The 27,242-nt window shown below is 46.5% G+C and overlaps 1 protein-coding gene across 1 annotated transcript in view; it reads right to left on the minus strand.

The window, feature by feature from the left end:
• The window catches only part of MYO5B (myosin VB), a 1,009,160-nt gene that overhangs the window by 369,151 nt on the left and 612,767 nt on the right, over nucleotides 1-27,242 (minus strand). Inside the window, exon 10 of the mRNA XM_086960377.1 lies at nucleotides 26,453-26,718. Within this exon, the coding sequence (XP_086816503.1) occupies nucleotides 26,453-26,718 (266 nt within the window). The remainder of the gene's footprint in view (nucleotides 1-26,452; nucleotides 26,719-27,242) is intronic.

Here is a 27,242-nt window from a genome sequence, read left to right on the forward strand (position 1 = left end):
AAGAAACCGTTCTAAGGCGGCATCAGAACTGGACACTTTTTTTGTTAAGAAGAAAAATATCTAAAAAATCTCATCAATGGCATGCAGGCATAATTGGCAAAACAAGTGAATGCAGGCTATCAGGAGGGGCTGGGGCCTGTGTTGTGGCTGCGAACCGGAGCACCGGCTGTGTTTGTCAGGAAGGTTACTCAGCTTTGAAACGCTCTTCTAACACGGTTTTCTGCACCTCACATAAATGCGTGAATGCGCAGTCTGCTTTCAACTCTTCAAGGATGAGCCTGTCTGATCAAAAGATCCGAGCTGGAGCTGCAAGCAGTGATCTTGTGTTGTGGCCGCCCAGACAAGAAAACAAGATAAAAGAATGAGGGGTAAAGGTGGTTTCATGAGAGGGAGGAAGGACGGACTTGGTGGCCAGCAGAGTGGAGTCTAAGGGACTTACATACAAGACGTGCTTTGTGGTGGAGGAGGGGGAATGGCAAAGTGCAGGCGCCGAGTGTGAGAGGGAGAAAGGATGGACACGGCGGCCAGCAGAGTGACACGATCTGTGTTGGGGGAGGGAATTGAAGCGCAAGCAAGGCGGAGAGAGGCACTCAGTTTAATAAGCCATGACAGAAAGTCACATGGAGGCTGCACGCATGCACGCACACGTAACCGCAAGCTTGAGGCCAGCAAAAGAATGTGGTAGGACTTTTAAAAGCCCACTTACTAAATGTCTCGCAGAGCAGCGCATGTGCTGGCTCAGGCGAGACCTAATAAGGCCGTAGTCCCCGTGTGTATAAAATGTAGGAACAGCATGGTAATACTGTGTTTATCCTACATAGATCATGTGACCCCGAGCTAAAGAGCTTTCTATAAAGTTAGGGGAGTTCAAAGTTTATATTATATGGGGGGTAGTTTTTTGAAGATCCCATTTATTGGGCTTTACATAGTTTGTAAAAATTCCTGCTTTATCTTCTCTTATGCCCAAGTGTAGCTTTTCCCCTGTACACTACTTCTGTCCCCTCAATAAAGAACCGCACGACCCAAATTGTAAAATAACATTTCTTTTCATGCTGGACAGTGTTCTGTTGCTCCATGGGCAAGTTCTTGGGCACTAGATGGTAATAGCGGGACCTTATGACTGTTAGCTGCCATTTTGTGCTCAGTGCCTATATAATGTAACTTTTCCTCGTGGGTAACTCTGCACATGCAGGGGGAAAGGTTTGCCTAATTACATTCATGTATAGAAAGATGAATATGGAGAGTATGTAATATTAAAAGCATCACTGCTTTTGCATCATGCTTGATTTGTATAAAACATCCCAACAGTGCAGATGTTTCTGACCTTTGCATGTTCTTCACACCTTTTGCATGAAATGCACAATGGTCACAAAAAAAGAACTTTGGGCCAGAGGCACAACTAGAGCCAAGTTTCTAAGGTGGCGGCCTACTAAAAATTTCGAGGAGGGGCTGACACTTTCAGCAATATGCAAAGTGGAGATGCAGGGGCTTTAAGAAGGGGTAAAAAACAGCAACAAAGCCTCATTAACAAGAAAATTGTATTTTAAAGACCTGTGAAGTACTTGAGTGCGGCTGAGTGTGTGCCCGGGGAGCTGTCTCAGCCCGGCTGACGCCGTTTGAGCCCAATGGACGTAGCACGCCTGCTTTGGGCCATCGCAAACTCCCGTACAGCAGATATGCGATCCACTGCATCCATCAACATTATTTTACTGAACACAAGTTAGCGGGGAAGCACCTGGGCGGGGTTTAGCAGAGGGGGACACACTCATACATTATCATTCCCACTTGCATGTTGGCTCATGTGCTGCAGACACCACAGATTGGAAAACAGGCAGCGGTGCTTGCAGATGAAAGTTTGTCTAGGACTGTCACCAGGTTAGGGCAGATGGGGAATGTTACTCATTGCCCCACTCAAACAGAAGGCCTGATCTGTTCTGCCTTTTTGCAGCTAAGATGGTCACACCACTAGGTGGCGCATGACAAGCTTTGGACTGAGATATGGACTCGCTGCAAATCCCGGCCTTTCTCGAGTCTCTTGAAAGGTGTTCATCACTGACCCACCTCAGCGGAGAAGAATGGAGAAAACGGAGAAGGAAGAGAAACACAGGGACTGTGTTTCTCTGTTGCTGGATTAGTGGAGTAGCAACCAAGGGTGGGGCGCACGAGTAGGCTGCTACCCCCAAAACTTGTGCTCAGCAGCCTACTGCCATCCCCTACTCTACAATGCGGCTGATGCGGGCGGCAATCATCGGAATCTCGCCAGCAACCCCCCACCCCCGCTCTTCAACTGGGAAATCGCAAGGACCACCATGGGTGGCCACAGGGCTAGCTGCACCAGTGTGCAGGATGGCATTGGCAAAACTCGTACCGGACTGGTGTTGGCAGTTGCAGAGATAAAATAATACATCTCCTAATAATATTCAGCCGCTGCTCCTCCTCCTCAAAGGCAGAGGAACGTCACCACACAGTGCAAAAAGGACAAATAAAATGATAATAATGCAAGGTTATTATGATTTTATTTTTCTGTACTGCAGTGGCTCAGTTGGTTTGTTTCATGCAGGGCAGGACTGGCCTGGCCAGAGCAGGGGGGTAGGAGTGGTGGGCACTCTAGGTGTGCATGACAGTTTGGCCCGCCATCTTGGTCTGGCCACACCGTCATGCACACTTAGCATGCTCTCCACCCTGATGTATTGTATAACCTGGGAGGAGAACATGCATAGGCTTGCTGTCCCTGTCTGAGTGCCGAACTAGGGCGCTCAGACCAATCATGATGCTGCTGTCATGCTGGTGACAGCAGCAATTTGATTTGCTAGGGGAGTTTGGGAGCCTGCGTGCTTCCTGCTGCCAGAAGAGAAGAGGACGGAGGAGAGGCAGCGGGCAACCGTACCCAGGTAAGTTTTTTTTTATTCCTCCCTCCCACCCTGCACCACCTCCGACCATTCAGTAGCAGCCGCCACTGAGAATATCGTAATAGTATCTTACTACAACAATGGGATTGATGTAAAGATCAGATGTCAAACAGAATACCAGCCCTGATCCCAAGTCCCCAGAGAGTAGAGACTTGAACAGAAGCAATAAGTAGTCATGCAAAAAATTATCAACAAACAATAGAGGAAAAGCCACACTATGAGATGCTGCCAGGCAGAGAGCCTTGTTTGAAGTGGAGATAAATACATCTGGCTAGTGAGGATGTAACTCTCACACTCCAAGCGGGCAAATTCCTAGTGAGAGAGTTACATCATCATGGTCTACCCTTTCTTATGCTAATTTACCACTCCACGGTGACCACCTTTGGGTGGGCAAATTCCTGGTGCGAGAGTTACATCATCATGGTCTACCCTTTCTTATGCTAATTTACCACCCCAAGGTACCACCTTTGGGGGGGCAAATTCCTGGTGTGAGAGTTACATCATCATGATCTGCCTTTTCTTAAGCACATTTCCCACCCCAAGGTGACCACCTTTGGGGGGGCGCAAATTCCTACTGTGAGTTACATCATCATGATCTACCTCTTCTTAAGAGCATTTCCCACCCCAATGTGACCACCTTCAGGTGGAAATTCCTAGTGTGAGAGTTACATTATCATGGTCTACCTTTTCTTAAGTGCCAATGTCTTGCCTTCCACAGCGTCCTTTTCCCACCCTGTCTGTATCAGGTAGTTCTGTTATTCCCTCAGGGAATAGTGACTTGATGACTAGTTTTAGCATCTCTCTTCCTACGTGAGGGTCTACATAACCCCTTTCCTGCTCGTTTCTGTGCTGAATTTCTGACAGTGCCAAACACTGTGTTTCTTTGTCCCACAAGTACCTTTTTCCTTTCTGTGCCACTCCTTCGATCTGTCACCATAGAGGGTCATGTAAATGTTTTGGCCCACACCCACACAAAAGCTTCTGACATGCTTAAGTCTGTCCCACCAGTATCGCCAATGTCCAGAGCCGAAAAAAAGACACACAATTGATGGACAGAATGCAGAACAAATCAAAACATTCACCCCCAGTCATGAGATCTGGGTTAAATCTATCATTCTTTTGCTCACCATCCCACCCCAAGCTATCCTGGCTGATGAGGGCTGAAAGCCCGAAACCAGTCCTAGGATGCTTGTTTCCAGTTCAGGGAGGACCTGGCCTGGCAGTTCGGGCTGGACAGTTCCCATTGGGGGCAGGGTCAAGACTGATTTGCATATGGCTGGGTCCAAACTGGAATGGCATGGTGAGCAAAAAAATGATGGATTTAGACCCAGATCTCTGTCCTGGGGTGAATATATGACATTGTCCAGTATTCTGTCCATCAATTGTTCTTTTTACAGAGCGGAAACAACTCACCCAGGCTCTGCGACCATGCTGCCAGCCGTCTGACAGGCCCCTTGGGTATTTTGTGAAGCAGATAGGTGTAAGATTGTGTGAAACGACCAAATAAAGTATCCAAGAAGCATTAATAAATAGAGTTATTCACTCTGAGCATGAAAGTAAAATTCTGTGCAAAAACCAGAGGTGGAAACATTATTGCTGCACTGATGGTAATGGGGAATAATGTTTAGTAACAGGGTTTGTGACCGGTTTTACCGCATGATATTCTAGATACTGCACTGTATTGGCCAAGCACAATCACCAAGCTTTACCTGAAAGAAATTACCTGAAAAAAACTGGGTCTAAGTGCAATTAGTACAGAACTCATACCTTAAAATTGAGCGTAGAAAGTGTTTGTGTTCAATTTCCAATTTACCGCAGCAGTCAGAATAAGGCCATAAGTATTTAATTTCTGAATATTGCACCACTCAATGTCGATTCAATTACAAGAATTGTTTAGAAAAAGTGTGAAGAGGGAAAAAAATGACTCTGTCATATGAAGATATGGTTATCCGCTAGCGGCAAAAGGAAGCTGACGCATTGCTTTCTAGTTCAATTAGTCAATAGAGAGACTCTAGAGCCTTGGTTCGGTAGAGGCTGAAGCCCATACCGCAAGGACCAGGATTTGATTAATCGCACATTGCACCGCCATCTTTTATGAGAACCAAGAGGACAAATGGCATCAATTTCAGCAAAATACACATGTATTTGTCTTTCTTCCGCGTGCTGAAAAAACTGAGAGCACACTTGCTTGACGACGACATTGTACAGTGCGCGCAGTCGCCCTGAAAGCGGTTATGCCGGGTCACAATGGCTGCCTGTTCGCTTGTGATCTTTCAAACCATGAATTCATTCATCACAGTCAATGTCAAAGGCGGGAAAACAGCACTCAAAGGGATATCCTTCTTGGTCACTCAGCTCTCTCTTTTGATGTCTTCTGTGTGCTTGTAAAGAAAACATCTCTCTCTTCAATTATAGCCAACACAAATGTACTGTATACAACTGCCAATGTATATTCCATTTATATTTTTCAATAAAAAACTTTTATAAATTTAAAAAAAAAAAAAAAAAAAGAACATGCCAAGAAATCATCCTACTAAACCAGAGGCAATGACACAAGTAGGCAACACAAGGTGAGAAGTCTAGTGCTCTGCATGCACATTAGACTAGTGATGCAAGGGAAGGAGTATGGCCAACGTCAAAGAGAAGGCTTCTGGGGGAAGAGCTGAGCTAATGGCACCAAGAGAGGAATACTAAAAGACAAGAGAAAAACGAGGCACTTCCCGCGCACAGATGATCGCCGGGCATGGAGTCTCAGACTTGCAAATTCAGATGGGATCAGGAGATTTGGGAATTATTATCATTGCCTGATGTCCAGAAGACCATCTAATAAAGCAAAATAACTTGCAACTGAGGGCTCTGATGCAGGACAACGGATTAGTAAATTTGTGAGATGCCACCAGCATAGTTAGGGTTTCTCCCCAAATCTTCTGGGCAGGTGTAGCAAAGGGAAACTAGAAGCATGTTCAACACTTTATTTGGAATATTTGGCTAACAAGGGCAACATTTTTTAATTAAAAGTGTTTTTGATAGGATCTTTAAGGTGTGTAAAACAAGCCTCCATTTCTCGTAATATTGACAGGGTGGACTGAGGTTTATGAGACAAAGGCATTGGGTAGGCAGACAGCCAGGGAGCTGCCTTTAGCGGTGCACGGGCAGAAGGATGTCAGTTATGGGGGCTAGGAAACAGCCCTGAGGATACACACCATTTTCTTTTAGACATGTATATAATTTGACCCTCCGCCAACAAATCCTCCTGCAGGTGGTCGGACTCATTTGGTACACTAGAAAGGTTGTTCTGGACATGTTTTCCAGGGCTGCTTTTAGCTTCCAGACTAACACTGAATAATGGGGCTTAACTGGGGATGAGATCTCTGGGCCCTACACCCTGTGGCCTCCTTGCAACGTGGGCAAAACTGTCTCGTGCTACTAAGAACCTTGTGCTCTCCTGGCATCAATACCCACTGAGTCACCATGTATGAATCCCTACACAGTCTTCAAGAATTAGTGTAATATTGTGGCTTCCAGGAGTATGCAATGTCAAGGTCTGCAGTGCACCCAGGGGTCTTCCGTCTTCATCTAACTTTGTGCTCCTGGACACTGGACTGTATTACTAGTTCCACTTCTTAGTTCCACGTCAGAAGTGCTGGTAACTGCTATGGCTTTTTAGCCAACATAATTGAAACATTGTGCTGTAAAATGCTGTTATGCTTCATTTTTCAAATATTCTTTGATGGAGAGAACATCTCCTAAGCCCTCCTTGGGGCTTGCTTGTTTCTCTAGTAAATTGTGTGGCCCAGCGGGTGCTTAATTTGTACCGGGACTTGCAGGTGGGGGGCACAGGCACTAATTTTTAAAGATCAGGGCTTATTTTTTATCGTTAGACGTTAAGCCAAAGCAAGAGGAAGAACGTCATAAAAAGGAGAAAGCAGAAGGAAGCTAAAGATATGAAAACAGAACAAAAGAGACCCCAGGGATGGAAAAGAGCCTGCATGTGTGTGAAAGAAAGAGGCATGACGTGGAATCAATAGTTTTAAGGCTGTGTGTTCAGCAACCCCTGCATTCTCCATGCCCTAGTACTCATTAATTTATTTATTTAACAAATTAAGCAATGGCCCTAGTCCTGCTCTGTGCAGTATCCAGGCATCAGTGGCCAAGTGGTCTCCTGGTATCAATGCCCATACAGACTTGCTCTCTGCCCATTCTGGTTCTGGCCCACCCTGTAAACCATTCTGATTAACTTCTACGCTGGTAATGAGATTAATTAATACAATTAATTTAAATGTCGCTGCAGGGGATTAGTTATGCTTATCAGTTTTCATTCAGAGAATAAATGCTGAGTTTCTCCATTTAAATAAATGATCCGGGCAGCGGCCCGCAACAGATACATTCTGTTGAGCGATCTTCTCGCGAGATGCAAAAAAGCATCACTAACGCCCATTAATCCTCAGCCCACTTCAGGTCAGTGGTTACCTCTTGCAAGTGGTCGGGAAATTGTTACCAGATGATCTGAAGGATTGAAATTGAGAAATGATCTACTCGTTTCAGGTTGGATCCAATGATGACAATTAGGAAGTCTATGGCACGTAAACCCAACAAGAAGCAGGCCCTGGCCGCAAACGACCCTGCATTCCACAGGAGTAGGAATAATAAAATTTAGCCTTTATATTATTTTTACTTTCTGAATTCAGTTTAGCATTAAGGTATTAAGCCACATAAAAGAAAATTTTCTCCACGAACAGACTCCATATGAAGAAGCGCTCAGCGGAATAATCAAACATCGCACTCTCCAGCCTATCCAAAGTTGAGAGAGAAAAACTTGCTTCAGCATATTTGCTTAAAAAATTGTATAGTTTTTTTTTTTTAAAGCAAAAGTTCGTCTTTCAGTTGAATAGCAAAGGTATTTCCTACAAACAGTAGCTTTAACTGCTATTTAACTTGTGTATATTGTATTTTAAACCATTCAAGTGAATAATAACTATTTTACCAAAAATTTTAACTTTTTTCACCCCCACAACTTTTACAACTTAAAACTGGAGCGGTGACCACTGAATGAAACTCCTTAAATCTGCTGTCTTCTCTAAAGGGTCCTTCGTATCCTCTCTATATCCCTTGGTAATCTTCTGTCCTAGCGAACCCTCCATCTGCAGCAACTGATGCAGTTTGTAGATCTTGTCACTAGTATGCAACTTGCTGAAATCCTATGAGCTATGTAATCACCATTGTAAGGATGATCGATCTGTGTGCCCCGTACAACTCTCGTATACACTCGGGTGATGTACGCGCTTAATAAAACTCTTAAATGAATAAATACATCCAATTTATTCATAACTTAAATGTAAAAAACTTTTCTTCTAAATGTCTTTTTGTAGCACATTTTTCAAGACACCTCGATACGAATCACAAAATGCATGTCTGAAACTGGTGCCTATTTGTCCGACCTTATTTGTGGGTGCGGTACCCATTTCGACAGAATGTTTGCCCTGAGATGGTGGAATTATGCTCATATTTAGACAGTATCCTCTCCTTCAATGTGATGTGTTCTGTACGCAACACAAGTGGTCACTCACATCCAGCCAAAACTGGGCAGACTGGATCACTTTTCTACTCTTTCTTCACAGTGTACACCTGTATTTTTTGCATGTATGCTACAGTTAAACAAGCATTGGCATAGCCAATAGGTCTCGCCTTTGGGACATTATAAGTGTTTAGCCATTCCACAGTTGATGTTCTTGCACCAAGAATATTGTGCTGGATAACCAAACACTTATAAGGTCCAAACACTTATAAGGTCCCAAAGGCGAGACCTATTGGCTATGCCAATGCTTGTTGTACTTTTGTACTGTACTGCGTTGCTCTTGATGTGCTTAATCTCTGCGGACTACAAACGTATACATATTTTAAATAGATTGGGGCTGTACTGCTGCCAATCACAAATGTATATAGCTCGAACATATGTATCAGTGTAATTTATATTTCACCAGCAAGTGCTGTTCAAGTTCTCTTGCTATTATCCTTTATTTTAAAGCCCACTATCACTCGTCCGAGCTCTAGAGCGCTGCAGCAAAAACATTTCAATTAACGCAAAAAACATTTTACTCTGTTAGAGCCTGTTAAGAGTCTGGCGGTGGCGTTGAGGCACGCTTTTAGGGGGGCTGTTGCTATTTCTGTAGTAGAGCAGGCAACACCATAGCATGATTCCTGACACTAGCATATTGTTATAGAGATCGTCTTTGTAGCGGTAGGTGGAGGACCGTCGTCCCATTGCTCTCTGAGCAGTACAAAGGAGAAATAAAATGATGATGACAGAACGCTATTATCATTTTATTTTTAGCATGGAGCCAGGTTGGGGTGGGGTTGGGTTGGCCTCAGAGGGAGGAGGAGAGGTGGACACTCTTCAAGTACGGATAATGGTTTGGCCGGCCATCTTGGGCCAGCCAAAGCGTCATGCGCACTTAGCCTTTCTCCACCTGAATGTGCTGCACAGCTGGGTGGAGAACTGTCCCAGGCTCCCAAGCACTGCCTGAGTGGCCAAATAGGCTGCTCAGACCAATCACAACGCTGCTGTTATGCTGGGGACAGTAACGTCGTGATTGGCTTAGGGGACCCTAGGAGCTGCCGGGAGCCAGGAACAGAGGAAGGACGGAGGAGAGGCGGCAGCCAGTGGCCGACAACCAGCAGGTAAGTCATATTTTCTTTTTCTTTTTTTCTAACACCCCCACCCGCCCGTCTCCGTTCCCTAGCAGCCACCACTGTGTCTTTGAACATAAGTTAAAGATGACAACAGCTCACAGACTGAGACATAAATCTGCAGTGATTCACCCCACAGTCTGCTCTCTGTCCCGACCAGTATCCTCAGTGCCTCACCCGAGAGCGACACTTCAATCCCACTGGGATCCTCCGCAGCCCTGGTCCAGATGCTGCACGGCTCTTCCATGATCTACAGCAGAAGGAGTGTGTTGTCAAATTTCATCACCTCAGATCCAAGAGCTACGGTAAACATACTGAGCATGGAGAGGCCTGCGAATCTGGAGTTTAGTTCTGAGATGTGTTTGTACACAAGAAGGATAGCATTGAAATTAGCCTCTGAATTTTCCATCTGCAGCAACCATGACAATTGGCTTGCACAGGGGAACTAACCTGAAATACCCCACCTGCCTAACTGGACAAACAGCCTACAATCGTCAATTTCTCAGAGGTTAGTAGCGCCACAGTGAACATTTTTTTACAGTTTTTAGTGGATGTGAATCTGTCAATCATTGGGGGGGTGGGGGAGCGGACTGTGAGACCTGTGTACCGCAAGCAAAACACACACATTCACCAGCCCTGGCTGCAGCCTCTCATCTGATCAGCAAAAAACTAACTCTCACTAATATATTCTGAAAATTCTCTGAATTGTATCAATCCGAGCATGCCTTCTATCTGTTGAGTAACCACCATCTTGCAATGTGACCACCGTTTTCCATCAGGCAGCAACACCACCCATCATGTTATTACACCTGCGCTTACCCCATCCTGACCTTCACCTCACTAGTAGCAAATTCATCCTGCCGATGGCTTTCTTATCCACAAACACCCTAGCTTACATTTGACACCAAACAACACTGGCTGCCTTTTACCAGTCTAAGAACCACCACACCCTGTGTCATTTACTCAAAACTATGGGCCAACCACTTAACACATCTATAATCTCCATGCCCTGCCTTTTACAGTGGTGCCGTCCTAGTTAAATTATAGGCAGAGAGGAACTAAGGTCACCTGCAGCCTGAGGCCCAATGACCTCAAAGCGTCTGCCATTGGGAGTACGGCATAAGGACAAGTGCACAGCAGATGATACAGTTACATCTCTCACCACCAAAAGTCAATACAAAGAACAGTTCAGGTAAGACATTTAGGGGCCCATTAGGATGGCGAGCGGATTGCCCCCGCCAGGCTGGCGGTAGCCACCACCGGCCTGGCGGGGGCAATCCGCCCGCCATCCTCACCTAAATGACCCCCCGCCATATTAGGATGGCAGGGGGGACCGCCTCGGACGGAAAGACCGAAAGGTTTAATATGGTGGCGGTGTCTATCAGACACCGCCATCCATATTAACATGGGCTTCTTTAGATGCCTTTCCGTGGCGGCGTGCGGTCTTCACTTTGGGGGTCCCATGTGGGCCCCCAGAGTGAAGGAGAGGTGGGGGGTGCACACGGGGGTACCTGTGGTACCGTATGGCAGGCGGTCCCAATCACCGATAGGATGGCAGGCGGACTAAGTTCCCCCGTCATCCTAATGACCCCCTTAATCTTTTAATAATTGTTCAGGTCCATGGGTTATTTTCGAAGTTATAAAGGAAAGGTCTGAGATAAGGTTAAGCCTAATGTTAGTGTAACATTTAAGGTTACGTTTACGGTTTATTAAAGAGTTACAGTAAATGGTCAGGCTTAGGTCCTAGAAAAGTCCTACGAAAGGGACTAAAGTTAGGCGAAGGTCAGGTACAGTGTTAGAGTTCATTTAAGTTAGGGCAAGGAAAGAAAAACACAATTTTAAATGTGGAGCATCACTGTGGAAGTTGAGGAAAAGGTGCAATTTAAATAATTATGAGAGATTTAGCACGAACCTAAGAAATAGGTTCCTGGTTGACCCAGTTTCATCCTCTGAACTCTTCCTTTCAATATCTTCAACCTTATCTTTAATTTTTATTCAATGCATCAACTACCAATGGTGTCGTTCCTGACTCTTGTAAGTCTCAATTGTTCTCTTAACAAAAAACTTTCACTTGAACTTCCTACCGTTAAAGTTTTGGTCCTACTTCTCTTCTTTCCTATTTGCCAAAAATTGAATGACTGTGTTGACGTTTTCCCACTAACCTCTTTCCCTCCCTGTTCAACTGGGTTTTCTACTGATGCCGCTCTGTTATATCATTCTAACTTTCTTCGACAGTCTATGAACAATAAGCTCTCACCTGTCCATAGCTTGCTGGAATTTTCTGCAGTTTTTGACATGGTGGAGTGCCTTCTTCTTCTTAGGTCTCTGTTCCTGGAACCACTAACTTTCCTTGGAAATGCTTTCACTCATATCTCTATGACTGCATCTTAACAGAGCTTTGGAGAGATGCTTTGAATGCAGCACCCCTGCCTTTACGCTATGAAGTTCCTCATTGTTCTGTCCTGGGTCTCCTATTATTTGTTCTGCCTAAACTGTTACACTTGTCTCTTTTTAAGACTCCTCAGATTTCGTCAGAGCACACATCATCAACATCATCTCCTACTCTGCTGACATCCAACTCGTCCTCTCACTCTCAGCTAACCCCACCCAGACAAAGGCCAACTTCCACAACTGCATAAAGAACGTAGCGACATGGATGAAAGACAAATGCTTTAAGCTTATCACAGACGAGACGGGAGTCCTTATCTTTGTCAGATACACCACCCTCTGGTACAGCTCATGGTGGCTAACGGAGCTCAGTCCCACCCCCACGCCGAAAGACCATGCATGCAACATCGGCGTCATTCTAGACAGCAAACTTTCGAGTCGCCAAGTCAGCGCCGTTACATCTGCTTGCTTCAACATCATCTGCATGCTATGAAAAATCTTCAGATGGCTCCCTGCCACCACCATGAAAACTGTGATACAGGCCCTCATCACCAGCCAACTCGACTATGGCAATGCACGCTATGCCGGCACAAACTCCAAACTCATGCAAAGACTCCAGATGATACAGAATGCAGCAGCCAGACTGATCCTCAACCTACCCAAGAGGACACACATAACACAACACCTCAGAGACCCGTCCACAAGAAATGTCAGTTCAAGCTCCTGACCTATGCATACAAAGCCCTCCACAGCATTGGACCACATTACATGAACAATGACCTGACTTTCCACCAACACACCAGAATGGAATGGAAAGAAAATGTATATAGCGCGATGGCTACCCAGGGGCGTCCGCACAATTCACCCTCGCACAGAAGATAAGGATCCGCCGCAGCCACACTGGAGGACCCTCGCTTTCTCACCTCGCCACCAAAGCCTGAAACACCCTCCCTCTCCACCTACGCACCTCACCCTTGCATAACCTATTCAGGAAGGAATTCAAGATCAACTGAGAACAGTAGCACAGTGCCTGGATACCCCCAGGGTGATAAGCAGCGTTTTACAAATACCATTTTGATTGATTGATTGACTCCTTGTGCTCCAAACCATTTTCAATCATTGGCACTCCCTAAGCCTAAATTGTGTCTCTCTACATCAGTAGCATGTTGACTCTACATAGGTTCAAGGAACCGCTGAAAAACCATCCCTTTGAGCGCCACGATTGTAAGCTGTTCTCTTTGATTTTTTCATGTTTGCCTTGTACTGTTACATTCTGTTTTCTATGAGCCGCGCTATTTGTAAAAGTGATGTAATAAGTATAATAAATAGAAAATCAATATAAGGGACTTGCAGTCATGGCATTTGGTTGGCATGAGATTTTTTATCATGACATAGATCAACTGATATCTCACAACTTCTGGACCAGATGACATGGATTTTTACATTGAATGTACACGCCGCATTAACTGGGTTGTGTTTGACAGCGACACTCAGAGGCCATACCGAGTGACTGCATCTACAAAACTACAAAGAAGCGACGATTCATGAAATAAGTTTCCAACATGAATCAAAAAGTTAGATGTGTATGCATGTTGTCGGCTTGATTGTGTAGCGTCATGTTGAATAGAGTCAGGCTTTTCCTCAGCAAAGCCTTTGGGGTCCTGATGAGAACTCCCTACCAAGTAGGAGTTCGAAACGCGTAGACCATTATTTGTTGAGCCATAAGATCTTCAAATGAAAAACATTGCTCCAAATTTTCTGATTAGACAAAATCATTGTCTATGGCCATTATATGCTATTGTAATTAATGTTGTAAATAGAGTGTTGTAGCTGTGTGTGAGTGAGTGAAGTGGATGAATGTTGGATATGTTGAGTGACTATGAGTGTTGAATTATTTTGATCATGTACAGTTTAATGTTTTATCAAAAGTAAAAATTGTTTTGCATGTTTATTGTAGATGTCGAAAATCTAAATTTGGTGAAATTTAACCAACAATTGTCTTAAAATAAAAAAAAAACAAAGTGATTAATTCAGACTGAATAAGAAGTCTTACACTCACATTGCGTTTAACTCTAATGTGCCATGGTTAAAAGAGAAGGATTTAAGTGAACAGTATTGGCAATTGTTTAGTTTTCTATTTGTTTGGATTTTTTTAACGCATGGTATGGAGCGTTTGAGACGGCAGCCTCTTTATACATGGTCGTCACTGATAACATGCAGAGGCAACCGGCTAAAAAAACTAGCAAACTTTGACGTCATTTTTGAAAGATCAATTGACTGATTAGATACACTTATACGATTAACCAGTTCTACTATTATTTTAAAACACATATTCGATCTTGACCACTGTGCGCCAAATTTACTCCAAGAAATTGTTTTTTATTTAAGATGAATATGGGAGCATGAGTGTGATTCTACTGTTGAATCCTGTCTTTCACAGACTCCATTGACCCCCTTCTTTCTTCTGTTTGCACAAATTCAGTTGCAGATGGTGACGAGTTAATAAGGCTTGGATGCCTTGACTTTGTTTCTCAGAAGAAAAGCTCCTGCAGTTGACTTGCTCACCACGCATTTCTATACTTTATATTTTCTTGGTTTAACTGTTCATGACGGTGGACAAAAAGTTCAGCAGAATAGCATTTTATTGTCCAATGCTAGGCTTTTACAACAGGGCTATTTCATTCAAACGTTGTTTTTCACATCAGGTGTAGCTCAAAAAGAACAAATCAGGGATATTAAAAAAAGTTTAAATCTTCCCCCTACTCATAAATGTGGTATGCACTGCAATCCCTCTCTTAGACCCACCTCCATGCTTTCCCTCTTACCAGTCCTGCCGCAACATGCCTACAAACCAATAAGATGTGCCACCTCATACCATGCGCTTTGGCCTGTTTCTCTTTGACTATGGGTATATATCCCAGGCTTTCTCTTGTTCTCTTCCCCCAATTTATTCATAACTGTTTTAGGTATCTCCTAGGCAACGCATGCTGTATTCACTCTGTGGGCTTACAGCCTGCCCATCACTCTTAATTTGTTAATTAGACTGTTGTTCGCAAAAGCGTGCTTCCAAGTTCTTAATTTTTGCTATATGTCCCTCCTTCTCGTGTCTTGCTCCCTCCCATGGGTCTATTACTTGTATCCTTTCATTTTGGTGTATTTAGCATTGTGTAGGCGCACAGTTTTTTTCATTTCAGAGTACCCGTGTTTTAGGAAGGCTCCGTTTTCTTATGTTGTGTTGTTACTAAAGCGTGTGGGAGATGCATTCTAAGCGTTTTTTTTATGTGCTTTATTTGTTTAGCAACACTTACCTGTGTTGGTGACGTTTTTTGTAATTTATGTGCTATAACAAAAGTACTTACTTTGTTTAGTAAGTTTGAATTTGCACGTCATATCAGGACATACATGCCGGTCCATCAGCTCTGATCTGAGAGTCGCCGGAGCACCTCTACGAGTAGCTGGCTCACCCCCTGTTGCTTCAAGGTCACAGGGAGCGAGATCAACATTTCCTTGTGGCAAGGAACATCCTTCCTCCCTGCTTCAGCTTCCCATGTGCAAACACACCTCTACCTTACGTCTGTCATCCCCTTCCGCCTCCACCTTCCAGTGAAACATCAGTCTTTTCTCCTCACACTCTTACTATTGTGAGCTCCTTAATTTCTTGACCTGCACCAGTTCCTCTACCTCTCACCAGATGTGACACACAAGCCCTGCATCATTTACAATCTCCTCACTCGCTACCGCCTTCCTTTCCTCTCTCTGCCCATCACTCACTCTCCACTCAGAGCACCCTACCTTCCTATTCCTTTTGCTCTTCGGCCTTCTTCCCATGACTGCCTCCTTCGTACTAGGGCTGAGTGAAATAAAAATCCCAGAACAGCAAACAGTGGTGTGGTGTGGTGTGGCTCACTGGTTACAGGCGGCAGACCCGGAAGCAGAGGACTCCAGGGACCAGTGTTCAATTCCCGACGCGGCAGGGTCGTGGACCAGGGTCAGCGGACTCGATAATTCTCACCTCGGTGTCTACTCTAACCAGGGATCACACTCGGCAACTGTGGGCATTAGCTTGCCTCATCTCCACAATGGCCCCCACATACGCCTGGAGATACCCAGTAGGGTCCATCTCACAGGGAAAGCCAGGACGGGTTCCCCAGCGGTCTACAGCGCGGAGATACCCCATGAGGGGTGATTCATGCGCTTTACAAGACATCATTACATTGTGCCTTTTTGGTTCATTTGTAGAATATTGAGTAAAAATTCAGTTCAGAGGAACTACAGAAAAAGATGGTTTTCCAATATCACCCGTCCGATCTACTTGTATTTACGCAAAGCAGTGACTTACATTAACCACCCGTACCTGATGTCCCTTTCATCACAATCACCCGCCCTCCCGTTCACCACCCACACCGCACCCACACCTGCCTTCCCGTTCACCACCCCCTAATTCACCACCCCCACCCGCCCTCCCATTCAACACTCCCCTACCATCCCATTTACTGCCCCCACCCTTCCTCCTGTTTAATTGGGTGGGGACAGTGAACAGGAGGAAGGGTGGGTGCAGTAAATGGGATGGTAGGGGAACTGTTGAATGGGAGTTCGTTGGTGAATTAGTGGGTGGTGAACGGGAGGGCGGGTGTGGGTGGTGAACGGGAGGGCGGGTGATTGTGATGAATGAGACGGCAGGTACGGGTGGTTAATGTAAGTCACTGCTTTGCAGAAATACAGGTCGACTACACAAACTGGGCCTCAGAGACAACCCTACATGTTGGAACTGTAACACAGGCAAGGGCGACTTAGAACACCTCATCTTGCTGTGCCCCGTACTCAAAAGATTTTGGGGGGAGGTATTCGACTTCATAGACAAAGCACTCAACTGTAAAATAACAAGAGACTTCGCCTCGCTCACCATGGCATTCATCTGAACAGACCTCCCCTCAGAGGGACAAAGAGAACTAATGGACCTACTGATAACTGCTGCCGTCAAGCTCGTGCTTAAGAACTGGAAAAATACCTCTAAAACCTCATACAGAGGGTGGCTCAGCTGGACACCTACCTAAGAGGGGCTGACACCCTGGCATTAAGTTACTCGCCCTGGAGGGCCTCCTCAGGAACATATGGCAAACCTTGGACAAGATTCTGACGACTCATCATAAATATATAATGACTCAATGTGCTGGGAACCATAGTACTACATGCAACCTCCGGAATAATTGTTAGTTAAGCTGCTTCAGTATTATCCCTCTTCTACACTTATTCTCACTTTGCTCTCCTCCTATTCTATCCTTATCCTACAACCACAGTATAACGAACTAAGGGTTTGCCTTCCGATATGTATACCATAACCCCTTACCCTGTAACAGGCTGGCAATCTACATAACTATTCTCTTGTATATGGTTTGTATTTCTATAAATAACAATAAAAAAAATTAATAAAAATGAATAAATAAATAATATATATATATATATAGAAAGATCTATTGGCTTTGCCAATGCTTGTTATTCTGTCCTAGATCCTAAAAACCCCGACACAAAGCCTTGCTCACGAGGGTCATTGCTTATTCAACTCTTTAAACCCCTAAACAGGAGATTAAGAGCTTGGGGGTGTGGCTGGAGCAGGACCTCTCTTTCAAGTCACACGCTAAAAAGACCGCAGGCGTGTGTGTTGGCCTGCTCCGGTCAGCCCGGAAGATCCTACCCCTCCTCCCGATGGCCACTAGGAGGTTACTATTTCAGGGGCTCATCATTTCACGGCTGGATTACAGTAATGCGCTGTTTCTGGGGGCTCCAGAATCAACTTTAAACAAACTGCATCAAGTACAAAATGCTGCTGCCAGGCTTTTGACGGACCTCCCCAGGCGGCAATCAGCCCGTCCTGCGCTGAAGGCGCTTCATTGGTTCCCTGTTAGAGAGAGGGTGAAGTTTAAATCACTCTGCATGGCCCATAAAATCCTGCAGGGGAAAGGGCCACCTATCCTACGGGGCATGGTTCAACCCTACAAGGCCCCCGCGCCCTTCGCTCAGACCATCAACATCTTTTGCAAGTCGTGAGAGTAAGAAAGGCCAGGACTGGCGGTAGAAGATTTTCCGTTAATGTGGCAGCATTGTGGAATTCCCTTCCGCTTGCCCTGCGCTCCGAAACTGGCACCTTACGATTTCGCAAACTTCTAAAGACCCATCTGTTCCCTGCCTAACGCTCTCTCTGCTAGGGTGTGTCTCTCTGGATAAGCGCTGGGATGCCCAAGGGTAACCACGCGCTATATAAAACTCAATAATAATAATAATAATAATAATTCAAGGTCATGACTTGGGGCTGAGAAATCATTAAAAAAACGGTAACCAAATGCAAAACTTAAGGTAACTTCACAAGTTTCTGCTCCTTATGGATCCGCCTACCCCAAAAGTAAAAAAACAAAAAACTGAAGGCAGAAAGCCATGCAGCACAGGAATTACTCATAACGCGCAGAGAGGAAAGCACGAAAGGAGGAATTCTTGTGCTGCAGGGAGCCAGACAATGTAATTACCTTATGAGTGATTGCATTAAGTTAATTACACTGTCCAGCCATGGTCAGTGCATCTAAGTAAGTCCCCAGCGGGGAAACCTAAGCATGGTGCCTGCCTGCTTCCCTGCAGGGGCATAAGGATACCTGGTTAGGGGGCCATGCAAGGAATGGTGAGGGGGCTCCTCGCAATACACATACCCTCGAGCTGACAAGCTGAGCCCCACCACCCCATTTATCCCCACACCACGACGGATGAGCGGGTGTTCTTTACGCCCTTGCTTCCCTGCTTGGGAAGCTGCTTTCAAGAGACCTGTCAGGGATCCGGGCATTGTATTTATCTAATGCAACTATAATTCAGGTGAACGCATTGCACGACCTATTACAGCGTCTCTAAAAGCATCAGTCATGGGCTTTCGTGCTTTTTAGGTCGAGTGCTTTAGCAATGCTTGTTGACGAGATTATAGTAGGCGACCTAAAAAGTCTAACAAAACTGTGGATCGGACACAGTGCATGTGAGCACAAACACGCGCTCGTACGCACGCGCCGCGCTCCACCTCTGCTGCCACTCCAGCTCATCAGGCTGCACACCCCCTCACCCCGCGCTCGCCAATGTGCCTAACAACCTTCCATTGATCTGATGATCGTGCACATCGCCAGCCAAATCACACACCACCATTTGCCTGTGCCTCGGCATCAGACTTCAAAGGCAACTGCTCCCCCGCCCCCCCCTCACTTGCATATCATACACCACCATTTGTCTGTGCCTCGGCATCAGACTTCAAAGGCTGCCGCTCACCCGCCCCCCCCCCGGTCCTCCCCCACCACAGCAATGCCGAGAGCTTGTTTTTTTGCATCCATTTCGCGGGGAGCCGTGTTTTGTTCGGCGTTCTCTGCACCTTTCTCGTTTTTCTTTCTGGACGAAAGTGAAAGCCTACCTTGCTTGTTTACAGTAGCCTTGCTCCTCAAATGCTGTTGCTGTGTTGCCATCTCTCTAGGGACACTCAGCTTGAAAACACTCGACTTGCTAGCTGCAATACTACATCCGCTATGCTTTGCCGCTAGACACGTTGATCCCTCGCAGACTGTGCTGACTCTGCCCCTCCTGATTCTGAAACTGGCCAACGCAGTCTCTTCTCTCCGTCTTATGATGTCTGCCCTGCCACCATTTACTTCGGACCCTCATCCCCACATCCCCACACCTCACACGCTCACACACCCTCACACCCTCTCACCCTCACACACCCTCACACCCTCACACACCCTCACCCACCCTCACTCACCCTCACCCCCTCACACCCCCTCACCCCCTCACCCTCACACACCTCCTCACCCTCACACCCCCTCACTCTCACACCCCCTCACCCTCATACCCCTCACCCTCACACCCCCTCACCCTCACATGCCCTCACCCTCACAGGCCCTCACCCTCACACCCTCACAACCCCCACACCCCTCACCCTCACACCCCTCACCCTCACACACCCTCTCACCCTCACACCCTCACAACCCTCACACCCCTCACCCTCACACCCCCTCACCCTCACACCCCTCACCCTCACATCCCCTCACCCTCCCTCACACTCCCTCACCCTCCCTCACACTCCCTCACCCTCCCTCACACCCCCTCACCCCTCGCCTTTACACCCTCACCCTCACATTCCCTCACCCTCACACACCCCCTCACCCTCACACACATCCTCACCCACCCTCTCACCCTCATCCACCCTCACCCACCCCCTCACACACCCCCTCACCCTCACACACCCTCTCACCCTAACACACCCTCTCACTCACCCTCACCCACCCGCACCCTCACACACCCCCTCACCCTCACACACCCTCTCACCCACCCTCACCCTCACACCCCCTCACCCTCACACACCCTCACGCTCACACACCCTCACCCTCACCCACACACACCTCCACACACCCTCGCCCTCACACACCCCATCACCCTCACACCCCCTCACTCACACCCCCTCACACCCTCACCCTCTCACACACCCTCACCACTCTACCGCCCTCACTCTACCGCCCTAACTCTACCACTCTACCGCCCTTACTCTACCGCCCTCGCTCTACAACTCTATCGCCCTCACTCCACCGCCCTACCACCATCACGCCCTCACTCTACCACCCTCACTCTACCACTCTTTTGCCCTCACTCTACCGCCCTCACTCTACTGCTCTACCGCCCTCACTCTACCGCTCTACCGCCCTCACTCTACCACTCTACCACCCTCACTCTACCGCCCTCACTCTTCCACTCTACCGCCCGCACTCTACCACCCTCACTCTACCACTCTCACTCTACCACCCTCACTCTACCGCCCTCACTCTACCACCCTCACTCTACCACCCTCACTCTACCACTCTACCGCCCTCACTCTACCACTCTACTGCCCTCACTGTACCGCCCTCACTCTACCACCCTCACTCTATGGCCCTCACGCCCTCACTCTACCACCCTCACTCTACCACTCTACTGCCCTCACACCCTCACTCTATTGCCCTCACTCTACCACTCTACCGCCCTCACGCTTTCACTCTACCGCCCTCACGCTCTCACTCTACTGCCCTCACTCTACTACTCTACTGCCCTCATGCCCTCACTCTACCACTCTACCACCCTCACTCTACCACTCTACCGCCTCACTCTACCACACTACCGCCCTCACTATACGGCCCTCACTCTACCACTCTACTGCCCTCACTCTACCGCCCTCACTCTACCACTCTACCACCCTCACTCTACTGTCACTCTACCACACTCACTCTACCACTCTACCGCCCTCACTCTACCGCCCTCATTCACTCTAATGCCTTCACTCACTCTACCGCCCTCACTCACTCTACCGCCCTCACTCACTCTACCGCCCTCACTCACTCTACCGACCTCACTCAGTCTTCCCCCCTCACTCACTCTATCTATCGCCCTCCCTCACTTTATCTATCTATCGCCCTCCCTCATTCTATCTATCTATTGCCCTCCCTCACTCTACCTATCGACCTCCCTCTATCTATCGCCTTCCCTCTATCTATCCATCACCCTCACTCGATCGCCCTGCCTCTCTTCCACCCACCTCCTTCTCTAACTCCCTGTTCTCTTCTCTTCTTCTGTGCTGATTTACTGCTCTCTTCCACGCTGCCTCCTTCTCTAACTCCCTTTTCTGTTCTCTTCTCTTCTCCTGTGCTGATCTGCTGCTCTCTTCCACCCCGCCTCCTTCTTTAACTCCCTGTTTTCTTCTCCTGTGCTAATCTGCTGTTCTCTTCAACCCCACCTCCTTCTTTAACTCCCTGTTCTCTTCTCCTGTGCTGATCTGCTGCTCTCTTCCACCCGCCTCCTTCTTTAACTCCCTGTTCTCTTCTCCTGTGCTGATCTGCTGCTCTCTTCTGCCTGCCTCCTTCTTTAACTCCCTGTTCTCTTCTCCTGTGCTGATCTGCTGCTCTCTTCCACCCCGCCTCCTTCTTTAACTCCCTGTTCTTTTCTCCCATGCTGATCTGCTGCTTTCTTACACCCCGCCTCCTTCTTTAACTCCATGTTCTTGTCTCCCGTGCTGATCTGCTGTTCTCTTCCACCCGCTTCCTTCTTTAACTCCCTGTTCTCTTCTCCTGTGCTGATCTGCTGCTCTCTTCCACCCCACCTCCTTCTTTAACTCCCTGTTCTCTTCTCTTCTCCTGTGCTGATCTGCTGCTCTCTTCCACCCGCCTCCTTCTTTAACTCTCTGTTCTCTTCTGCTGTGCTGATCTGCTGCTCTCTTCCACATACATCCTTCTATAACCGCATACACACATACATAAAACCATGCACCCACACACATACAACCACACACACACAACCACACAAACACACACAATGACACCACACACACAATCTCACACACAACCACACACACAGCCACACACACAACCACACACACAACCCCACACACACAACCCCCCACACACACACACATTACCCCACACACAACCACACAACCACACACGCACACACACAACCACACACCCACACACCCAATCACACACACAACCACACACCCACACACCCAACCACACACACACACACCACAACCACACACCCAACCACACACACACACACCACAACCACACACCCAACCACACACACACAACCACACACACACACACAACCACACACACAGCCACACATGCAACCACACACACACAACCATACACACACAACCACACACAACACACACAACCACACACACATACAACCACACACACAACCACACACACACAACCGCACATCTATCACCCTCACTCTATCTATCTATCGCCCTCACTCAAGACGCTATGTCTTTCCTTCAAGATTCTTAAACTGTCCTCCCCCCAGATCCTAGAGCATCTTCTCACCCCCTATGTCCCCTCTCAGTCTCTGAGGTCATTGGGTCAAAACCTGGCGATGATTCCACGGTTCAAACGCTGCAGGGCGGGTGGACGGTCCTTCCACTATTTAGCGGCTAGGCTTTGGAACTCATTACCAGCTCACATTCGCTCCTTAGATCTGCTCATATTCAGGAGGGCGATCAAAACCTACCTTTTCCCCCCTGGACTGTAACTTACTGCCGGTTGTTACTTCTCTTTGGTTTCTCTCCTGTTCTGTATGTCTCTTCTACCAGTCTAAGCGCTGGGACGCCCCTTTGCTGGGGCAGCTGTGCGCTATAGAAGTTGCGATAACATAACATAACATAACATAACATCTATCTATCAGTCGCCCTCACTCTATCTATCTATCTAGCTCTCTATTGCCCTCATCCTATCTATCTTTCTCCCTCCCTCTAGCTATCTATCGCCCTCACTCTATCTATCGCACCACCACAGGATCACTCCGGGGCACCACAGCATCACTCAGGGGCACCACAACATCACTATGCGCTACCACATCATCACTGAACGCCACAACATCACTTGTCGCAACCACATCAATCAGCGCCACCACAGTATCAATCTGCGCAACCATTCAACAACAACTGGTTCTAATATGTTCTCTCAATGTTTCAAGCTTTATTACAAATGTCACAAAAAGATGTTAATATTTCACTTCTGTTCTTGGATTTTCGTCACAATAAAATACACTTAACATAATCTTCACAAAAGTCATTTACAAAAGTTTAAGCTATTGCCATTATAAATTACAATAACTTTTATTTAAGTATTAATTATTTTAAAAAAATAAAAGCCATTGTTATTTGTAATATCAATATATCTAAGTCACGTAAATACAGCACATATTGCAGTACAAATGCTATAGGTGTCACATTTGCGAAAGTTATAACTATTGACATTGTAAATGACAAAGCTATTAATTTTGCTATTATTAAAACCAACACATAAATAAAACATTTGTCATTTACAATACCAATAGCTCAAACTTTCCTAATGCGAGACCTATTGCCTTGCAAATGCTTGTTCTGATATGGCGCAACTCTCATTCCATTCTACAGCTGGAAAAAAACAGGCGAATTTCGCGTATTTCTAATATTTCAAGCTCATGACCTTAAGAGACTGCAGATAATGTCAAAATAAGCCTCGAGTAGCTTGCAGTAGCACAGGGCGTGTTTTTGGTGATAACGAGCTGCCACTTGGAAGGATTCAACAACAACTGCAGAACCTAAGCGGGTGCTAGAGAAAGCGATCAGCTCCATGTACACGCTTGAAATAGGTTACATTTTCTAATTATTGCGCTTTTAAAAGAAAAGATGAGTGGTATTTGTGAATTGTATAGGCTTCGTGGAATGAAGAAGACACCTCTGATGACAGCAAGTGCAGTAAACAAGCTGGGCTGTCAATCAAAAAATATCACAAACAACAGAACAGCAGTGGGAGGAAGAAGCTGTGATGTAACTAGGCAAGATATTCTCTTGTCAAGTAACTTTTTAAGTTCTGTGCTTATTGCAATAATTCCTCTATTAACAGTTTGTCGCTCCCATGGCTGTTGTCCGGTCCTCACCCTACGTCCCACCCAGCTCTCTTCCTCACTCCACTGCACAGCCCACCCTTCATGCTGTATCCCTCATCCCACTGCACTCTGCCACGCCTCTTGCACTGCCCATCATGCACAGCGCTCCGTCTCATAGTGCTGAGGTATTCGCTACATAAGCCAGGCGCTTACACATACAATGTTATAAGATAATGGAGGGGATGCGTGAGTGTTAATGCATGTTTGCTGTTGGCGACCCCACATCCCTCACTGGGTTGGAGCTGCATGCATGTGGGGCAGTTTATTCAGAATGCTGGTACTTAGGGAGATCTATGATCGATTGAGTAATTTTATGTATAGCGACTGAGCCGCCAAGGAGTTGGGGGTCACCCACTTGCCCCGCTCAAGGCTCTCCTCTGTGTTGGCATGGCCAGAGCACTTTCAGTGAAAATGTGGTACCACCAGGCCACCATATTTATTTAAGAGGTTTTATATAGCGCTACCCAGACCCGAAGGTATCGGAGCTCTTTACAGCAGATAGGAGAGAAATTACATAAAAGAGATAAAAGTAAACATAAGTGTTCAAAAGTTCTAGTGTGCTGTGCGTCCGAGGTGAGCATTGAGGAAGAGAGGTCTCGAGGTAGTCTCGATGCGTGGACAAAGTTTTGGTCTAAGTCTTCCTCCGGGGAGTGATGGACGAGGACAGGATGAGGTAGGGAGTGGTGGAGCATTGCTTGGTGGCTGTAGTGTGCAGCCTTGTGTGTTTCGGATTTCAGTTCAGGAAGGCATGGTTGAGGTATTGGTGTTTTTGGAGTCTTTTGAAATTTATGAAGGAGGGAATAGTCCTGATATCAACAGGGATGGAGTTCCAGATTTTGGGTGTGTTTCCTGCGTGGGAACGTGCTGCAGTTTTTTGCTTGCGTGTTTTCAACGGGATGAGTAAGATGGTGTTGGAGCTCCTGAGGTTTCTTGACTGGCCGGCTTTCTTAAGTTTGGAGGCCAGGTATTCCGGTTTCCCTGTGTGCAGGGCTTTGTGTGTGAGGCACGCAGTTCTAAAGCTGGCATTCTTTTCCACAAGGAGCCATTTTAGTTCACTGAGTGCGGGAGATAGGTGGTCATATTTTTTTACTCCGGTGACCATTCTGGCCTTAGCATTGAGAGTTGTTTTGAGTGGCCCTAAGTGGGAGAGAGCTGTACCGGACATATTCTTAACTAGGACAATAATTTCTTACATGGCAGACTCTGGTAGGAAATCATCTTTTAAATGGTTGTCCTAAATCGTATGTGCCTTACTATGCCCTGAAGCCAGAGGCCCTGTGGCATAGGTGTCCGCAGCAGGTGACTTTCAATATAGTTGGGTCGAGGCTCTGCTGCCAGAAAATCTGGGGTTCCTCTGCCTGTAAATGAGGTACAGTAGTTGGGGCACCCAACAAACCTCCAAACTATCCCTTATGCTACAGAAATCATGGCAAAGTGAAGTAACATTTTGAACACTAGTATCTAGCTGAAAGGGTTTTGCCTGCTCAGGGTAGACACTGCGAAATCAGAATCCACTGGCTGTTCTGCCCCTCTTTTCCAAGAATCTGTCTCTAAATCATCAGTCTGTACATGAAGCTATTGGGGTGGGAGGGAGGGATCCTACAGGTTTCACTATCCACCTACATCGAACTGAGCCTCAACTACACTTGGGGGCTCAACCATTGAGGGCACTCACCGCCTAGAATCCTGCGTAGAAAAAAAAAGCTGTAGTCCCTGAATTGTTATATGCTAAGCTTCAACAAAACAGAGTACTTTCATTGGCTTCCTGAACTTCAGTTAAACATCCTCTCCCTTAACATCTTAGTACGAGCCAAATACCCGTAATAAACACTCTTGATGCTCTCGTTGAGCAAACCACAAAATCTGTCAAAAATCAACTCGCCTGAAATCTCTATCATTAATTGAACGCGCTCTTGTTTTCGAAGTGTGCATGGAAGAGACAACTCATAACAACGTTGATGCAAAGAGCGGCAGATCTTCTCGGCACTTACCCATAGATGTCAAGGACGCCAATGAAGGAATGCTGCTTGCTGCTCGTGTACAGAGCTTTGTTGACATGCGCTACAATCCAGTTGAACATCTGAGCGTAGATGTGCTTGGCTAGGGCGTTCCTGGCGTTCATCGCCTGCTGCACAGACATGGTCTTTACGTAGGTCTCGGACGTCGTCACCAGCTTGCGATGGCATAGCCAGTTCTCCATTTGGTCGTGCTCCAGCCCAAGCAAGTCACAGAAAATATTCAGATGCTCATCTTGATTCTGCAAGATATACAAAAAGCGCGGTCAGCAAAACAATCTGAGACAATACAATACGTCCACGCTGCAAAAAATCTGAATGTGGGGTCTGTGCTTAGATACTCTGATCAGATACTTTGGGTGTTCTAGTCTCAAAGTTGCCAATAGTTAGTACCATGGATTCCCTTTGATCTATTTTACATCAGTGAGGTACATTTTGATCTATCAACACTTCTAGTAAATATATTAGTATGATTCTAATATCAGTACATGCCTGTGGAACATCACGTTTCCTGTTCTTGTCTTCGATTTCACACATCCATGCAATCTGCCAGTTGTAGACGTTGGCGTTAATCAGCAATACCCTGAGTAGCCATTGGGTCCTGGAGCTTAGCTTGTTGTTGCCACCAGTGGTCTCAAGGATCATAAAGTCAGCAGTGGGAAGGAAAACTAAACAGAGTTCCAAGAGCTGAAATTTGCACTCGTCGCCCTACCCCATAAAGTCTTTGCTGCATCTAGAGGGCTGCGTAGGGGCTAAGATTTGGACA

Source organism: Lissotriton vulgaris, chromosome 3_1, assembly GCF_964263255.1.
Source record: "Lissotriton vulgaris chromosome 3_1, aLisVul1.2, whole genome shotgun sequence".
Classification (NCBI taxonomy): Eukaryota; Metazoa; Chordata; class Amphibia; order Caudata; family Salamandridae; genus Lissotriton; species Lissotriton vulgaris.